The sequence below is a fragment of the Symphalangus syndactylus genome, chromosome 12 (assembly GCF_028878055.3).
Source record: "Symphalangus syndactylus isolate Jambi chromosome 12, NHGRI_mSymSyn1-v2.1_pri, whole genome shotgun sequence".
In the NCBI taxonomy this organism is placed as follows: domain Eukaryota; kingdom Metazoa; phylum Chordata; class Mammalia; order Primates; family Hylobatidae; genus Symphalangus; species Symphalangus syndactylus.
The window spans coordinates 31880869-31897750 of NC_072441.2; the positions used below are offsets into that span (position 1 = coordinate 31880869).

The window sequence follows — 16882 nt, forward strand, 5'->3', positions numbered from 1 at the left end:
CAGAGGCAGGAAAATCACTTGAGGCCAGGAATTAGAGACCAGCCTGAGAAAGACAGCAAGACACTGTCTCTACAAAAAAAAAAATTTTCTTAAATTAGCCACACATGGTGGTGTGCATCTGTAGTCCTAGCTACTCGGGATGCTGAGGCAGGAGGATCCCTTTAGCCTAGGAGTTCAAGGTTATAGTGAACTATGACCAGCCACTGCACTCCAGCCTGGTGACAGAATGAAACCCTGTCTTTTAGAATAAAATTTAGAAATATATAATATATATATATATATATATATATATATAAAATATATGTTTAATTTGAACACATTCTCTATATATAAAACATATTCCCTCTATATATAAAGCTACATATAGATCTATCTAGATAGATCTATATATAAATATCTCTGACAGCTAGGTATGATCAATCCTACTGGAGTAATCAATAGATTAATCAATCTATATATAGATATAGATATATCTGAGAGCTAGGTATGATCAATCCTACTGGAGTAATCATTGATCCAAGGCACTTTCAGTGAGAGTTAAGAAATATCAAGTTTCTATACATGCATACACACACACACACACACACACACACGTCCATATTTACTCAGCTATTATCATGAGTTCACAAAGATACCCATAACTCCAATCCAATAACAACACAAGGTACAGTTTAGTTTTCTCCTTTTCCATATTTGAAACTTCCTCATCTGACAATGAGAAACTTGGTACTCATTACACTTATGTCTTGATCATTTTCCCATATGGAACCAATCGCTCACTGCCCCTATGCTGCACCCTTGTAGCCACCAATGTCAGGCCAACAAAAGCATCCCTTCTCATCCTGCCTGGGCTCTAACACCCTTGATTGGGCTCATGCCACTCACTATACAGAAATTCTCTTTACCCTCTGTGGTTATAAACACCATTCTCAGCCACTGCTTCTCTCCCACTCACAATGTGGTACCCTATTCCACTTCTAGATTTCCTGAAAGTCAGCAGTGGTCTTCTTGACCTTCACTGCCCAGTCCTTTCAATAGTAATGCACGTCTCTCATTCCCTATATTCTGATTCTATTCAAAATACTTAGAATAGCTTCTATTAATCAAATCCTGACAGACACAGTCATTAGCCATTATTTAAGCATTGATGGAAAAAACTATTTTTAATATTCAACTAAAGTTTGCTTCCTTAGATTCAAGAAGCAAATGAAGCCCATGTAAAATAAATAAATCTATACCTGCATCTTTTTTTTTAATGTAAAATTTACTTTACTTTAGGCAAGGGCACAAAAAAGCCCTGAATCAATGAGGAAAAGCAGGTGTGTGTGTGTGTCTACACATGTGCAGGAAATGAATAAAACAAAACATACTGGACATCTTATTGTGATCTGCTCAATATCTTCTCCACTGCTTTTACTAAAAGAATCCCAATTTTTTTCTTGCAGTATTACTCCTCCCCATAATAGTGTCTCAGTAGATTTATCAATAAACGTGTCTCTCAAGTGATCCAAATTTTCAATTGTCTTAAATAGTTGGAGCTATGTTACTGACAGCAGCACTGCAGAGACTTCTTGCTACCTCGATATTTGGAAAGGTACTAGTCCTTGCCCATAAAACCTGGTTGTTCATGCTTTTGATTTTATGACCACACTTTCTGTTGCTTACAATTAAGGGACACCTCATAATATGCTCAGTTTGTGAAAAATGAGTATATTTATAAGCCCAGGAGTCCCTCAAAAAAACAGAATATTATATCTCACAAAAGAATCAAAGTAGTACATGTAGTCTGGATAGACTACAGACAACATTAACTTAAGGAAACCTGTAATTTTCCATTTCAATAAGATTTCTGCCAGTGCCAATACATAAAAAAAAAAAAAAGTATTGTCAATTCATAAAAACAAAAACCCACAAAGGGGCCAGGAACAGTGGCTCATGCCTATAATCCCAGCACTTTGTGGGGCCAAGACAGCAAATCATGTGAGGTCAGGAGTTCGAGACCAGCATGGCCAACATGGCAAAACCCTGTTTCTACTAAAAATACAAAAATTAGCCTGGCGTGGTGGGGCATGCCTGTAGTTCCAGCTACTTGGGAAGCTGAGGCAGAGAATCGCTTGAACCTAGGAGGCAGAGGTTGCTGTGAGCGGAGATTGCACCACTGCACTCCAGCCTGGGCGACGGAGCAAGATTTTGTCTCATACACACACACACACACACACACACACACACACACACAAAACAAAAACACAAAGGGAGAACATAACAGAACTGTAGTGAACTGCCTGAGGTCATTCACCATTATGCACCTAGAACACTTGAAATCTATTACAACTCTTTAATCCAATCATTTTATTAATATCATATAGCTCTGATAATTGTCAGGTCTTCATCGTTATCCTAGATCAATTTGAAAAGCATCATTTTTTTACCCGAATAAAAATTTCCAATTCAGTTTTTCTTCTTTTTTCAATTTTCTCTGCCTCAATTTGGCAAGTGTGACAAATGTACAGATGGTTGACAGCTGGTCCTCCACCATACCTAAAGCATGAAAAATTTAAGAATTAAAACTATGGCAATCTTAAGAAAGCTTATGTTCTAGGAAGTTTGCTTCTAACATTTAAGTCAGTGGCCAAATACCCAGTAAAAATAAATCCTCTTAATAAAATTCTCAAAGTAATATAAAAATCAAAAATCATATAAGGACTTGTTATGTTTATTAAGGTCAGTGACTTTATCAGTTTATTGCTTAACCTGCTTTATCTATATTTCAGCTTTCCCTTACTTCTGCTCCAAAACGTTAGAGCCAATAACGAAGTAAAAGAAGTGGTTTCAAAAAGTATCATACAACATATAAATCTTAGTTACACATCAGAGTCATAGTCAAGTTTTCATCAGATGAAGGCCTCCCCTGGCCTCTCAAGTAAGAAGCATTCAATGTATGAATTATTTTTAATATTTAATTAAAGAAAACATAATTAGTAGGAAAACTGTGGTGGAAAATGTTTTAAAATAAAGGTCAGGAGTTGCGAGACCAACCTAGCCAATGTGGTGAAACCCCATCTCTATTAAAAATATAAAAATTAGCCAGGCATGGTGATGTGTGCCTGTAATCCCAGATACTCGGGAGGGTGAGGCACAAGAATCGCTTGACACTGGGAGGCAGACGTTGCAGTGAGCCGAGATTGCACCACTGTACTCCAAACTGGGCGACAGAGCGAGACTCCATCTTAAAATTTTAAAGTTTACAATGTTAAGGCCAGGCCCAGTGGTGCATGCCTGTAATCCCAATACTTTGGGAGGCCGAAGCAGCCACATGGCTTGAGCCCAGGAGCTCAAGACCAGCCCAGGCAACATGGCGAAACCCCATCTCTACAAAAAACACCCCAAAATTAGTCAGACATGGTGATGCACGCCTGTGATCCCAGCTACTCAGCAAGCTGAAGTAAGAGGACCACAGGAGCCTAGGAGGTCGATGCTGCAGTGAGCCAAGATGGTGCCACTGCACTCCAGCCTGGGTGACAGAGCAAGACCTTGTCTCAAAAAAAAAAAAAAAAAACAAGAAAAAAAATTTACAATTTAAGAGTAAGATACTCAATTGTGGGAGTATATACATATGTAAAATTTTAGTGTGGGAATATGCAAAATATTTTAAACAAGGTACTTAAATTACCATAGCATACCTTTACAGACAGACAATTAGAAAAAATTAAAATTAATTATCTATACTATGCCACAGTAGCTACAAAGTCTTCCTACTCACACTTTAGAATGAATAAGTGAGGGAAAAAGAATAAACACACAGCACAAGGAGCCATCTGTGAAATAATCCAATCCCCTTTTAACCAGTTTAACCGACTTTCACAACACTGTATGGTCTGATTTAAAAAACAAACCTGCTATATAGGTTATCCCAAATGTTCTGAGGCAGCATCAAAACCAGGTCTTCAATGTAACCAGCTTTTCTTGGAGGAACACCTAAAAAAAAATTTAAACATATCTGTTTCATGCTTTTAATTATATTCCTTTCAAAGATTAAACTCTTCTTTTTTTTTTTTAACAGTAACTAAATGACAGATCTATCATCATTGTTTTTTTAAGTGGCGGGGTCTTGTTCTGTCACCCAGTCTAGAAAGTGCAGTGGCATGATCATGGCTCATAGCAGCCTCAAAATTCCTGGGCTCAAGGGATCCTCCCACCCCAGCCTCCTGAGTAGCTGGGACTACAGGCATGCTTCAACACACCCAACTAACTATTTTTTTTTTTTTTTTGTAGAAACAGGCTCTCATTATGTTGCCCAGGCTGGTCTCAAACTCATGACTTCAAATGATCCTCCTGCTTTGGCCTCCCAAAGTGCTGGGATTAGAGGCATGAGCCATTGTGTCTGGCCATTTTTTTGAGTCAAGGTCTCACTCTGTCACCCAGGCTGGAGTGCAGCAGCATGACCATGGCTCACTGCAACCTCAAACTCTACAGCTCAAGGAGTCCTCCTGCCTCAGCCTCCTGAGACAATAGGATTACAAGTGTAAGCCACTGCACCCAGCTCAATCATTATTCTTACATTCTCTCTCCCAAGAAAGGTAATTATAAAGCATTTTTGGTGATTGTGTTTCCTCAAGATGAACACACACTTTAAAATTTCTATGTCCAATACAGGTATCCCTATCCCTTTTGGTTTCACTGCAAACATAATTACGATGAATATCCCATCTTCAACCTTGAAGTTTAATCGGCGTCACACAAAGGTCCTATTTATTGTAGGAATAAACATTAACACAGCCAATCTTACAAGGGCCAAAGTTATATTTAATTATGAGGCTTTTTTTTCTTAAATCCCAGATATATTTCCATACTTGGGGAAAAAAGCCAGCTACCCATTTAGACAATGGGGTTAAGAACCACCAATACAGTCGACAGATAAAATCACCAGCACAGGAATGCCTCAGGTGGGAAAAATGACATATAATAGAGGAGCTCATTGTAATGTAAACAGCTGTTTATGTATCTGACTCTACTATGAAACTAGAGCTTTCACAGAAGAAAAAGGATCTTTAGTGTCCTTAGGCACTAGCAAAAAGTTTAGAAAGCCTGTACTCAGTAAATATATGTTCAATAAAGAAGCTAGAGATTACCTACAATTAAAAAGGAAAGGTGAATTTCTGAAATCATATGGAATTAAAACACATTAAGTTTGAATGCAGGTGGGGAAATGGGGAATAAGTGGGAGAGGAAAATTCTTGGCTCTCCTAATTTGCCAATTATTTTACAGCAAACTTCTACCACTGCTTTGCATTACAGGATTTCTTACCTCCATGAATACAAAGAAAGTCATTATTTGAAATAGGGCCAGGTTCGGCAAAGGTCTTAAATTTATTTAGCCACTGTCGAGAAATATAAAACTGAAGGAGACTTGGTTCCATTATGTTCAACAAATTTGATATCCTTCTCCTCTCTTTTTGTGCCTCTTCGCTGCTCTTCCTATTAAGGACAATGATTAGTTAAATTCAATATGCATTTTACTACATTACTAGTAGATGGATTTTTCTTATTAGACTTAACACACATATTAACACTATCTTTATTAGGTCTTGGGAATTTCAAGAGAAATATACTTTGTATTATCCACCAAATACATTATATACCCATAGGGATGAAACTGTATCTTACCTACAGATATCCACATAACTACTGGAACACAGTAAGCATTCAAATGTTTGTTAATAAGATCAAGCTAAATAATTAATCTGCTTCTGTTTCAGAAGCTAACATCTTCTTTTATAAGATGCTAAAAAATACCAAATATTTTTATAGTAATACTTTCATTATTAGCTACTTTAGGAGAAAATTTGGTACTTAATTCAGACCATCAATGCCTAATTTTTAAATTAAACCTAATCTTTCTTTCTTTTTTTTTTTTTTTTTTTTCAGATGGAGTCTCACTCTGTTGCCCAGGCTGGAGTGCAGTGGCGCAATCTAGGCTCACTGCAACCCCCACCGCCGGGTTCAAGCGATTCTCCTGCCTCAGCCTCCCCAGTAGCTGGGATTACAGGCGCCTGCCACCACGCCTGGCTAATTTTTGTATTTTTAGTAGAGACAGGGTTTCACCATCTTGGCCAGGCTTGTCTTGAACCCCTGACCTCGTGATCCACCCGCCTCGGCCTCCCAAAGTGCTGGGATTACAGGCATGAGCCACTGTGCCCGGCACTAAAATTAATCTTTCTAAAACAAAATATATCCCTTTGCTCTTCAAGTAAATGATTTAGCATTTTCTGAACAAAGAATCATTCTACATATACAGCCTTTTACTGTATTTTACTGTAATGAAATAGGAGGAAAACAATTTCTAATCTTGACTCAGCAATCCATTAGAATGTCTTAGAAGTCACTGATAAGCCCAAAATGTGAGATGCCCTTTCACATCTATAGTTATTTCCATTACCTATAGAAAAGAACGTAAGCTTCTGCATTTTGTACAGTAGATTCTGAAACTTCAGTGACACTCTGATCATCAAATTCATACCAGAGATTATTTAGATTGTTTCGGCAGTAGGCTATATAGTGTCCACCTGAATTTGAGGGAAAAGAAATCATTACAGTAATACAAAAACAACAGAAGAAAGGAAGATAAACTTTTTATATTTCCTTCCAGTGCCTAGCACAGTAGCTGGAATATAGGAAGAACTATGCTTGTATTTTTTTTCAATTTGCATACTTGCCACCATTCCCTCATCACCTTTTGACAGAACATGTAATTTTTTAAATTTTTTTATTTTTTAAGAGACAGAGTCTTGCTCTGTTGCCCAAGCTGGAGTTCAGTGAAGGGATCAAAGCTCACTGCAGCCTCAAATTTCTGGGCTCAAGCTATCCTCTTGCCTTAGCCTCCTGAGTAATTGGAACTACAGGTGCACATCACCACACCCAGCTAATTTATTTTTATTTTTTTAGAGATGGGGTCTTGCTATGTTGTCCAGGCTGTTCTCAAACTCCGAGCCTCAAGTTATCCTTCTGCCTCAGCCTCCAAAGGTGCTGGGATTACAGGCATGAGTCACTAACACCTGCGGGGGTCTGTCCTGCAGACCCTGACCCAATGACCGATGAATAAAGTACACTGACACAGATATTCTGCTTTGCCAGTCTGGCTGAGCATCCGGGCCACTTACATACTCCAAGAAGAGTGCTGTAAACAGTTGCAGACAGCAGCCTTGACCAGCCAGTGAGACTCGCATTTATTCAGTACAGATTAATTGACAAAGCTTTGAGTCAACACCACTAGAGGGTGATTGACATTGCAAACCTCCCAAGTAGAAAGCAATTAAGAATCCGGTAAATCAAAGGTTAGTCTTAGGACCACATGGGTAAACAAGCTAGTTAGATAATCTCCCCACATGCCTTTGTTTCTACTCTACTTTACTTAACTAAGGGGACAAGGCTGCCTTCAGCCAAGTACTACATGTAAAAACTCCCAGCCCTCCAGAAGGGGTTGTGTATATTTTCTGTAACTAAAATTTTCCCCACCAGCCTGACTGAGCCCCCACAAACACCCAGCTATTAGAAAACATATTCTTCTTTTTTTTTTTCTGAGATGGAGTTTTGCTCTTGTTGCCCAGGCTGGAGTGCAATGGTGCAATCTCAGCTCACTGCAACCTCCACTTTCCGGGTTCAAGCGATTCTCCTGCCTCAGCCTCCCGAGTAGCTGGGATTACAGGTGCCCGCCATCATACTCAGCTAATTTTTTATATTTTTAGTAGAGACGGGGTTTCACCATGTTGGCCAGGCTGGTCACAAACTCCTGACCTCAGATGATCCACCTGCCTTGACCTCCCAAAGTGCTGGGATTACAGGTATGAGCCACCACACCCGGCTAGAACACATAATCTTTTTTTCTTTTTTTTTTTTTTTTTGAGGCGGAGTCTCACTCTGTCGCCCAGGCTGGAGTGCAGTGGCACAATCTCGGCTCACTGCAAGCTCCGCCTCCCGGGTTCACGCCATTCTCCTGCCTCAGACTCTCTGAGTAGCTGGGACTACAGGCGCCCGCCACCACGCCCGGCTAATTTTTTTGTATTTTTAGTAGAGACGGGGTTTCACCGTGGTCTCGATCTCCTGACCTCGTGATCCGCCCGCCTCGGCCTCCCAAAGTGCTGGGATTACAAGTGTGAGCCACCGCGCCCGGCCTAGAACACATAATCTTAAAAAACCCAGTATAAAAATCATGTTAGGGCCAGGCGTGGTGGCTCACACCTGTAATCCCAGCACTTTGGGAGGCCGAGGCAGGCGGATCATGAGGTCAGGAGATCGAGACCATCCTGGCTAACACGGTGAAACCCCGTCTCCACTAAAAATACAAAAAAATTAGCTGGGCGTGGTGGCAGGCGCCTGTAGTCCCAGCTACTTGGGAGGCTGAGGCAAGAGAATGGCGTGAATCCAGGAGGTGGAGGTTGCAGTGAGCCAAGATTGCGCCACTGCACTCCAGCCTGGGCAACAGAGCGAGACTCCGTCTCCCAAAAAAAAAATCATGTTAATGCCTTATTAACTGTATACAATTTTCAATATTGGAAACATCATAGTAAAAATATTTAATTGCATAAAATTGTCTGACATTTTTAATAATTGGCAGTAACATCTGTTTTTAACGTTTTTTCTTTTATTCAGATATTATTTAAAAGATTAATTAGGATGTTTATTTTTTTTATTTATTTATTTTGTAGAGATGGGGTTTCACTATGTTGCCCAGGCTGGTCTCAAACTCCTGGCTTTAATTAAGTGATTCACCCACCTCAGTCTCCCAAAAGGCTGGTATTACAGGTATGAGCCACCACGCCCAGGCTTATTTTAATTTTTTTTTAAATCTAGGAACAACTGTTAAACCTATATACTTACTACTTGCAGTTCCATGATGGCAAATGACTGACAGAAGATCATATGTCACAATTTGAGCTGGACTATCCTTAGCAAGAAATGGCTGAAGATCCAAGCCTTCTAGCGGAAATGAAACATGGGTACTGATTTTGGTGGAAAACATTAGTTCATGTCTGAATCTTTTAAGGTGGATGCATAAAATCTAAAAGAGAATAAAATTCAAAACTAATTTGTCAATACAGAAAACAAAAAGCATTATAACAGGTAAAACTTAGTAATATTTTTATTCAACAAGCAAGAAACTGAGGTGTTCAATCAAAATACAATTATAAAGTTTAGATTTTTATTTAGTTTTAAATGCTAGATAAAGCAGTCTACTCGATATATACTGAAGTGTCAAGGTTAAGTATTAATCTGCAATTATAACCTGCTTCCAGAGATGTTAAAAATATGGAAATGGTGAAACAAGGTACTTTCTAAGTTCACTGCTAGTTGTTTTTCTAATTTTACACTTTAAACCTGGCAAGATCCTGCAAGTATGATTAAACTTTGTTCAACACAGCACATTGTTAAAGGGCACTTACGGTATTTAACTCAATATTTTAAAACTGAATACTCTTAAAAAGGCATGCATAGCAATCATTCAATTCTTCAACCAAGCAAAGAGAATTTATTACTACATTTTGTTACATTAATACTTTATGTTCCTACCACACAATATAAGTTGAATTAAAATAATGCCCATACCTCAGGAAACTTTTGTACTTTACAAAACTTTACTCCATTTCTCAACCTAAGGGGAGAAAAGAGAAAATCAATTAGTCTACAAAAAAACTTAGTATATTTAAATTTGCAGCAAAAATCTTTTAGAAAATGCAGAGATCCAGCCTGGCAAACATGGTGAAATCCCATCTCTACTAAAAATACAAAATTAGCCAGGCATGGTGGCACATGCCTGTAGTCCCAGATACTCGGGAGGCTGAGGCAGGAGAATCACTTGAACACCACTTGGTGTTTGCAGAGAGCCAAGATCGCACCATTGTACTCCAGCCTGGGCTAGAGTGAGATCCCGTCTCAAAAAAAAAAAAAAAAAAAAGAAAGAAAGAAAATGCAGAGACAAAAGATATCACACTAGAAATACTTGCAACTGAATTATGTTACCTGTATACATTAAATATCTTAATCAAAACACTGGAGTCCCTTATTGTAAAAAATAATTTTAACCAGCCAGGCGCAGTGGCTCACGCCTGTAATCTCAGCACTTTGGGGGGCCGAGGCAGGCCGATCATAAGGTCAGGAGATGGAGACCATCCTGGCCAACATGATGAATCCCCATGTCTACTAAAATACAAAAAATTAGCTGGGCATGGTGGCGCACGCCTGTAGTCCCAGCTATTCAGGAGGCTGAGGCAGAGGAATCACTTGAACCCAGGAGACGGAGGCTACAGTGAGTCAATATCGTGCCACTGCACTCCAGCCTGGCAACAGAGCAAGACTCCACCTCAAAAAATAACAACAGTAATTTAAACCAAGATATCAGTAATCAAAAATTTAGAGAGTTGTATAACTTTGATGGAAACTGTTTTGTTTCAACAAATGTGCTACTGTCTATGGTGTGGCTATCCCTTTAAAACATCTAGATATTAAGTAAAACTAGATAAAGCAAAATCTCAGTTTTATAAAATTTGTAGTTCAAGTCAACATATCAAACTCTTGGCCAGGCACCGTGGCTCACGCCTATAATCCCAGCATTTTGGGAGGCCGAGGTGGGCAGATCGCCTGAGGTCAGGAGCTTAAGACCAGCCTGACCAATATGGAAAAACCCCATCTCTACTAAAAATACAAAAATTAGCTGGGTGTGGTGGTGGGCGCCTATAATCCCAGCTACACAAAAGGCTGAGGCAGGGAAAATTGCTTGAACCCAGAAGGCAGAGGTTGCAGTGAGCCAAGATCATGCCACTGCACTCCAGCCTGGGCGACAGAGCAAGGCTCCCTCTCAAAAAAAAAAAAAAAAAAAAAGTCTTGGCCAGACACAGTGGCTCATGCTTGTAATCTCAGCATTTTGGGAGGCCAATGTTGGCAAATCGTTGTGAGCCAAGGAGTCCGCGACCAGCCTGGGCAACATGACAAAACCCCATCTCTACAAAAAATACAAATTAGCCAGGCATGGTGGCATGCATCTGTAGTCCCAGCTACTTGAGAGGCTGAGACAGGAGGATCGCTTGTGCCCAGGAAGCTGAAGCTGCAAAGAGCTGTAATCATGCTACTGAATCTTCGGCCTTGGCAACAGAATGAGACTATGTCTCAAATGAAAAAAAAAAAAACAAAACTTTATTCTTACATGTGTAAAAAAAGATAAAGGATGCTTATTATTAATAATCAAAATTAATATACATTTGACAGATCTCTACTCTGAATTTGGAGGTAGATGCAAGGTTCTTTTCCATCTTCACTGTTATCTTTTTCTTAGTATGCTTTGCTTTACAAGGAACAATCCCTTTCCAAGCCAACTTCCTTTTCAGCAGTCAGCTAGGGCTTCAAGAACAAAGTGATACTTTCTCCAAAAGTAGAAGTCAGCTTTTTCATCTTTATCAACCAAATAGTATACCATTCCTTTCTGTCATGTCATGATCAGTTGCAGATCAATGTTTCCTTGAGGTTACTGCCAAGAACTAGAAGTCTGTATTATCCCAGATCTTATTAGCAAGTCGTTGTATTTCTATTACAGAGATTGAGAAGAAATTTCCAGTTCACTTTGCCTCACAAATAGTTGCTTTTCACCAAGTCTTCCAACACTTTTTTTTTTTTATACTTTAGGTTTTAGGGTACATGTGCACAATGTGCAGGTTTGTTACATATGTATCCATGTGCCATGTTGGTTTGCTGCACCCATTAACTCGTCATTTAGCATTAGGTATATCTCCTAATGCTGTCCCTCCCCCCTCCCCCCACCCCACAACAGTCCCTGGAGTGTGATGTTCCCCTTCCTGTGTCCATGAGTTCTCACTGTTCAATTCCCACCTAAGAGTGAGAACATGCGGTGTTTGGTTTTTTGTCCTTGCGATAGTTTACTGAGAATGATGGTTTCCAGTTTCATCCATGTCTCTACAAAGGACATGAGCTCATCATTTTTTATGGCTGCATAGTATTCCATGGTGTATCTGTGCCACATTTTCTTAATCCAGTCTATCGTTGTTGGACATTTGGGTTGGTTCCAAGTCTTTGCTATTGTGAATAGTGCCGCAATAAACATACTTTTTTCTGACTTACCACTAAGAAGCATTAAAAGTCTAAACTGATTACAAGACAGAAAAAGGCAGCTGGTAGTAGATGTAAACAAAATCAGACTTTAGCTGTCTTTCTCGTCTGCCATCGTTAACAGCAGATAACATCAAAGTTGGTATAACCTTTAGGAATTTTATGCAGATCTGAAACTTTGTACCTTTCACTTCCTGAATCTAGCCTGTTAAAATGGTAATTCAGAAGAAAATATTGCCTTATTTAGGAAAACGTTTTATGCAAAATCACATACAGATTTCATCCCTCAAAATATACTCTCTCACATCTTAAATAAGCCTATTAAATTTGTCAAATTTTTACCTCTCATTTGTTTCACAAAACAGCTAATCTCTATTATTACTAGGATAAAGCTTTCTGGCCTATATTTTTCTAAATAGAGTGGCAAATTTAACTCCACAAACCCACTTCTAAAAACCAAGAAAAATACACAACATGCAATTAAAAGCACTGTCAATGTCACTTACTTTTTGCATTTTTCACAACTGTACATATTGTCACCTGCAAATAAAACAGATCTGGCATTGGTTTCAAATTAACAGCAAATTGCTTATTATGGTCCTGTAATTATTTGATTTTGCTCCATGCTGACCTCCCAGCACAGTAAAACAAGGTTCCCTTTTTTTAATCTATGCTCATTAATCAGGTTACTATTTACCTTCCCCTCCCTTAACTCCTGCCAACATTGAAGACCTACCTCAAATAATATCTTTTCCATTTATTCATTGAACAAAACTTACTGACTGCCTGTCATATGTCCAAGCAAGGTGCTAGACACACAAAAATAGTGAATGACCTTAAATGATATGGAGTAGTTCACAATTACAGACACATAAATAAGTCCATTATTTTGGTTGAGTCTGCCCTTCTACGGATCTCAGAATAGCTTTAAAACATTTCACTTATCATTTGTCTTATACTACAAGAATTCACATGAATTCCTTCAGGATGTGATTTTTCTTGTTATATTTATATTATCAAGGTAGACACTAACCGAATGCCAATATGTGAAAGTACTATTAAGCTGTCTTAAAACTTAGCTTTTATGAATACATTTTATTATTTAGTCCCACTAGTATTTTAGATTCACCTACAAAAATTTAGCCATAGATATTATATTTCTTACCTTTTAGTTCATCTCTGGCAAAGAAAGCAGCAAGACAATCTTGCAAGGTTACTACTGGACCCCAAAACCAGCTAGGGACACATGAGACAACAAACCTGAAACATCATTGATAGAAAAAAAAGGAAGTGTTCTGCCAGTACAGCAGAAACAGCAGTTTTAACAATCATGTAATACAAAGAAAATAAATACATACCTCTTCACATATTCCATGAAAAAAGCTATCCACCCTTGTGGAGCATATGCTTCGCCACATGATCCTGCTTTGACTATAGAAGTTGGATGACTTGATGAATGCAGCTTAGCAAGGTCTTCCTTGCCAGGAATTGGCAAGGACAGATCTTGAAAGGTCTCGAGGGTTACAGATACCTAAAATTGTTTTGTGTTTTAAAAATGGAATGAACATAATGCAGCAAAACATTTCCAAGGTTAGATTTTAGACTCTAAAGATCAAAGCATGTTTAAATAAGCAAAAAAAACAAAAACAAACAAAAAAAAAAACACAAATTGAACTGCTTTCATAGTCATAATAGCAGAACAAAAAACAAAAAACACTTGCTCTGTATCAGGTATCTTCACATAAGCCCTGTGCAGTAGCTATTAGCATCCCCATTACAATCACAGACACTGCAGCATTAAACACCCCAAATCCAGCCACTGCATCTTGAGGTCCAAACTCTTAAGCACTATTGTATTTACTTTTGAAAACTGACCTTTGATGGTAGTTTTAAAATGTTTTTTAAAAAGGGTGAGACAAAATCTGGCATCTAATTTTAAATAGCTAAAAACATGCGTGATAATCCCACTTAAATATTTAGTACCAAAATAACCTACATTAAAATGACCCCATTGAAAGTTCTTAGATTTGACTTGAGATTCTAACACAATAATTGAAATCTTCTTTTTGTTTTTGAGATGTTATTTCATATTCATCATTGCACTAAAGTAAAACTGCACTTAAGAAAAGCTCAAAGAAACTTTGAAGGATTGAAGTGTTATTAAAAAATTCATGATGATTTTAATGTATGCCTTTGTTATTGTCTACAAATTTGACACTACCTTTAGTATCTGAGTCCCATCCTAAACATGGAAAAATATTTACAAACCATGTATGACCAAATGTAAGAGATACATTCACAGCTTTGTACCTGTGAATATCAACAGATTCCCAGTATACAAATTTCATCAGCCTGGGAGAATATGCAGGTATTACCAATTCTTGTTGCTAAGCAACTTCTCACCTTTATATGTAACCAAAATAGATGATGAAGGATAATATGTGCCTGTCCAATGATGGCTCACCATCCTTTAAACAGGATGCTGCTACTTCCAAAAAAGTAAATTCTACACCTAGAATCAATTTGTATTGACGTAAACACAATAAATGCATGTATGATCATCAATAGCAAAGAGAAGGAATTAAACTTTTCACATCATCTTGTCACATTTTTAAAGATCATTTGACAGGAATTTCCTGTGTATTCTAATACCCTCATACTCACCCTGTCACAAGTCAGACACTGCACTGAACTAATGATTGTTCCATCAAATATGTCTGAAATAACACTTCTGTATTTCTTGTGCTGTTTTTTTCTCTTTGGAGATGCAGACTGAGCTAGGATTGAAAAACATTAAAAAAAAAATCAAAGCAGCTCCTTTAACATTTTTCTCTGGAATCTTTTTTTGTCTTGTCAATCTTACTTGTATATGATCTCTAGAATCCTTAAACTGTAAAAATTACTGTGTTAAAAAGGAAATTTTCAAAATACTCTTCAAAAGAGCATAAATATTAAAAAAATAAAAGAAACTAAGCAGACAAGGCTTAAGATGTTTGTTGTTGTTTTTGTTTTTTTTGTTTTGAGATGGAGTCTCGCACTGTCACCCATGCTGGAGTGCAGTGGCACGATCTTGGCTCACTGCAAGTTCCGCCTCCCGGGTTCATGCCATTCTCCTGTCTCGGCCTCCCAACTAGCTGGGACTATAGGCGCCTGCCACCACACCCCGCTAATTTTTTGTATTTTTAGTAGAGACGTGGTTTCACCATGTTAGCCAGGATGGTCTCGATCTCCTGACCTCATGATCCACCCACCTCGGCCTCCCAAAGTACTCAGATTACAGGCCTGAGCCACCGCACCCAGCCTGTTTTTTTTTTTTTTAAAGTATAAATGATCCTTGACCATCATAAATGTACATACGAGAAAATGAACAAAATTCTAAATGAGCACAAAATCACAAATGCTTCATCACTGGGATGTTTACTTAAATGTTTTACAAGTCAAAAGAAGAGGGAAAGAGGATAGAAAGTGAGGGAAAGATGATGAAAGTCATCATCAAGCTAAAGATGAAATAGGAGGGGTTCAGTCTCCCTATCCTGACTTGAGAGCAATTCTGTTTTCACTTATTTGTTTTTGTTTCCAAGTAAGGCTTTATTTGAAGAAAAGATTCTATTATTTAAAGTTTTTAAGAGTTCTTTATATATTTCTGGATACATGTCCTTTGGTAGCTATATGATTTATAAATACATCCAACCTTATCTTTCCATTCTCTGAATGTCCTTTGTCAACAAAAATTTTTAATTTTTTTCTTTAATGGATCATGCTTTTAATGTCTTTAAGAACTCTTTGTCTAACCCAAGGCCATGAAGACTTTCTCCTATGTTTTCTTCTAAGAAAACGTCATACTGGAACTCCAATATATACCTGGAAGGAATACTAAATGGTAGACACGCTGGTAAAAAGTGTGGCAGTTTAATATAACTATAAGGATTAAACAAACACAAAACCCAATAACCCCACTTCTAGGTATTTGTCCTAGACAAATGAAAACATGTTCTTACAAAAACCTACACATAAATTTTAGAGCAACATTATTCATAATCGCCAAAAATTGGAAACAATTCAAAAGTCCGCCAATGACTAAGTAAATAAATAGTGGTATACCCATAAAAAACGAGATATTAGGCCAGGCATGGTGGCTCACGCCTGTAATTCTAGCACTTTGGGAGGCAGAGGCGGGCAGATCATGAGGTCAGGAGTTTGAGACCAGCATGGCCCATCTCCACTAAAAATACAAAAAATTAGCCGGGCATGGTGGCACACACCTGTAGTCTCAGCTACTCGGGAGGCTGAGGCAGGAGAATTACTTGAACCTGGCAGGCGGAGGTTGCAGTGGGCCAAGATTGCACCACTGTACTCCTGAGCGACAGTGAGCGTCTCAAAACAAAACAAAAAAAAAGTAAACATTACTTGGTAGTAAAAGGAACAAACTATTTAGACATGCAGTAACATATCTGAATTTCAAATGCATTATCCTGAGAGGCAAATCTGTTTCAAAAGACTACATATGAAAAGATTTTAAAAAATCAAAAGACTACATGCTATATGATTCCATTTATATGACATTCTAGGAAAAGGCAAAACAGTAAGAAAAGAGGATCAAGGGTGCCAGAGCATAGGAACAGAGAGATGATCTGATTACAAAGTAGTACTATGCAGGAATTCTTTGGGGTGTTAGAGCTGTTCTGTATTCTGTTTGTGGTGGTGGTAACAAGAATCTATGCTGCAAGTGTTAAAATTCATAAAGCTCTACACAAGAAAAAGCAAATTCAAC

The 16882-nt window shown here is 38.2% G+C and overlaps 1 protein-coding gene across 12 annotated transcripts in view; it reads right to left on the reverse strand.

Moving 5' to 3' along the window:
• Window positions 1–16882, reverse strand: part of USP33 (ubiquitin specific peptidase 33) — a 68993-nt gene that overhangs the window by 13137 nt on the left and 38974 nt on the right. For 4 of the 12 annotated variants that reach the window (XM_063624101.1, XM_063624096.1, XM_063624100.1 and 1 more), the window contains exons 12-21: window positions 14776–14888; window positions 13470–13642; window positions 13277–13347; window positions 12618–12651; window positions 9601–9646; window positions 8875–9055; window positions 6437–6563; window positions 5306–5475; window positions 3894–3975; window positions 2430–2538 (exon numbers count right to left, since the gene is read on the reverse strand). In XM_063624101.1, coding sequence (XP_063480171.1) covers window positions 2430–2538; window positions 3894–3975; window positions 5306–5475; window positions 6437–6563; window positions 8875–9055; window positions 9601–9646; window positions 12618–12651; window positions 13277–13347; window positions 13470–13642; window positions 14776–14888 — 1106 coding nt within the window. Of the gene's footprint in view, window positions 1–2334; window positions 2539–3893; window positions 3976–5305; window positions 5476–6436; window positions 6564–8874; window positions 9056–9600; window positions 9647–12617; window positions 12652–13276; window positions 13372–13469; window positions 13643–14775; window positions 14889–16882 lie in introns of those variants that run through there. The other 8 variants (XM_063624099.1, XM_063624095.1, XM_063624098.1 and 5 more) reach the window with 4 other exon arrangements.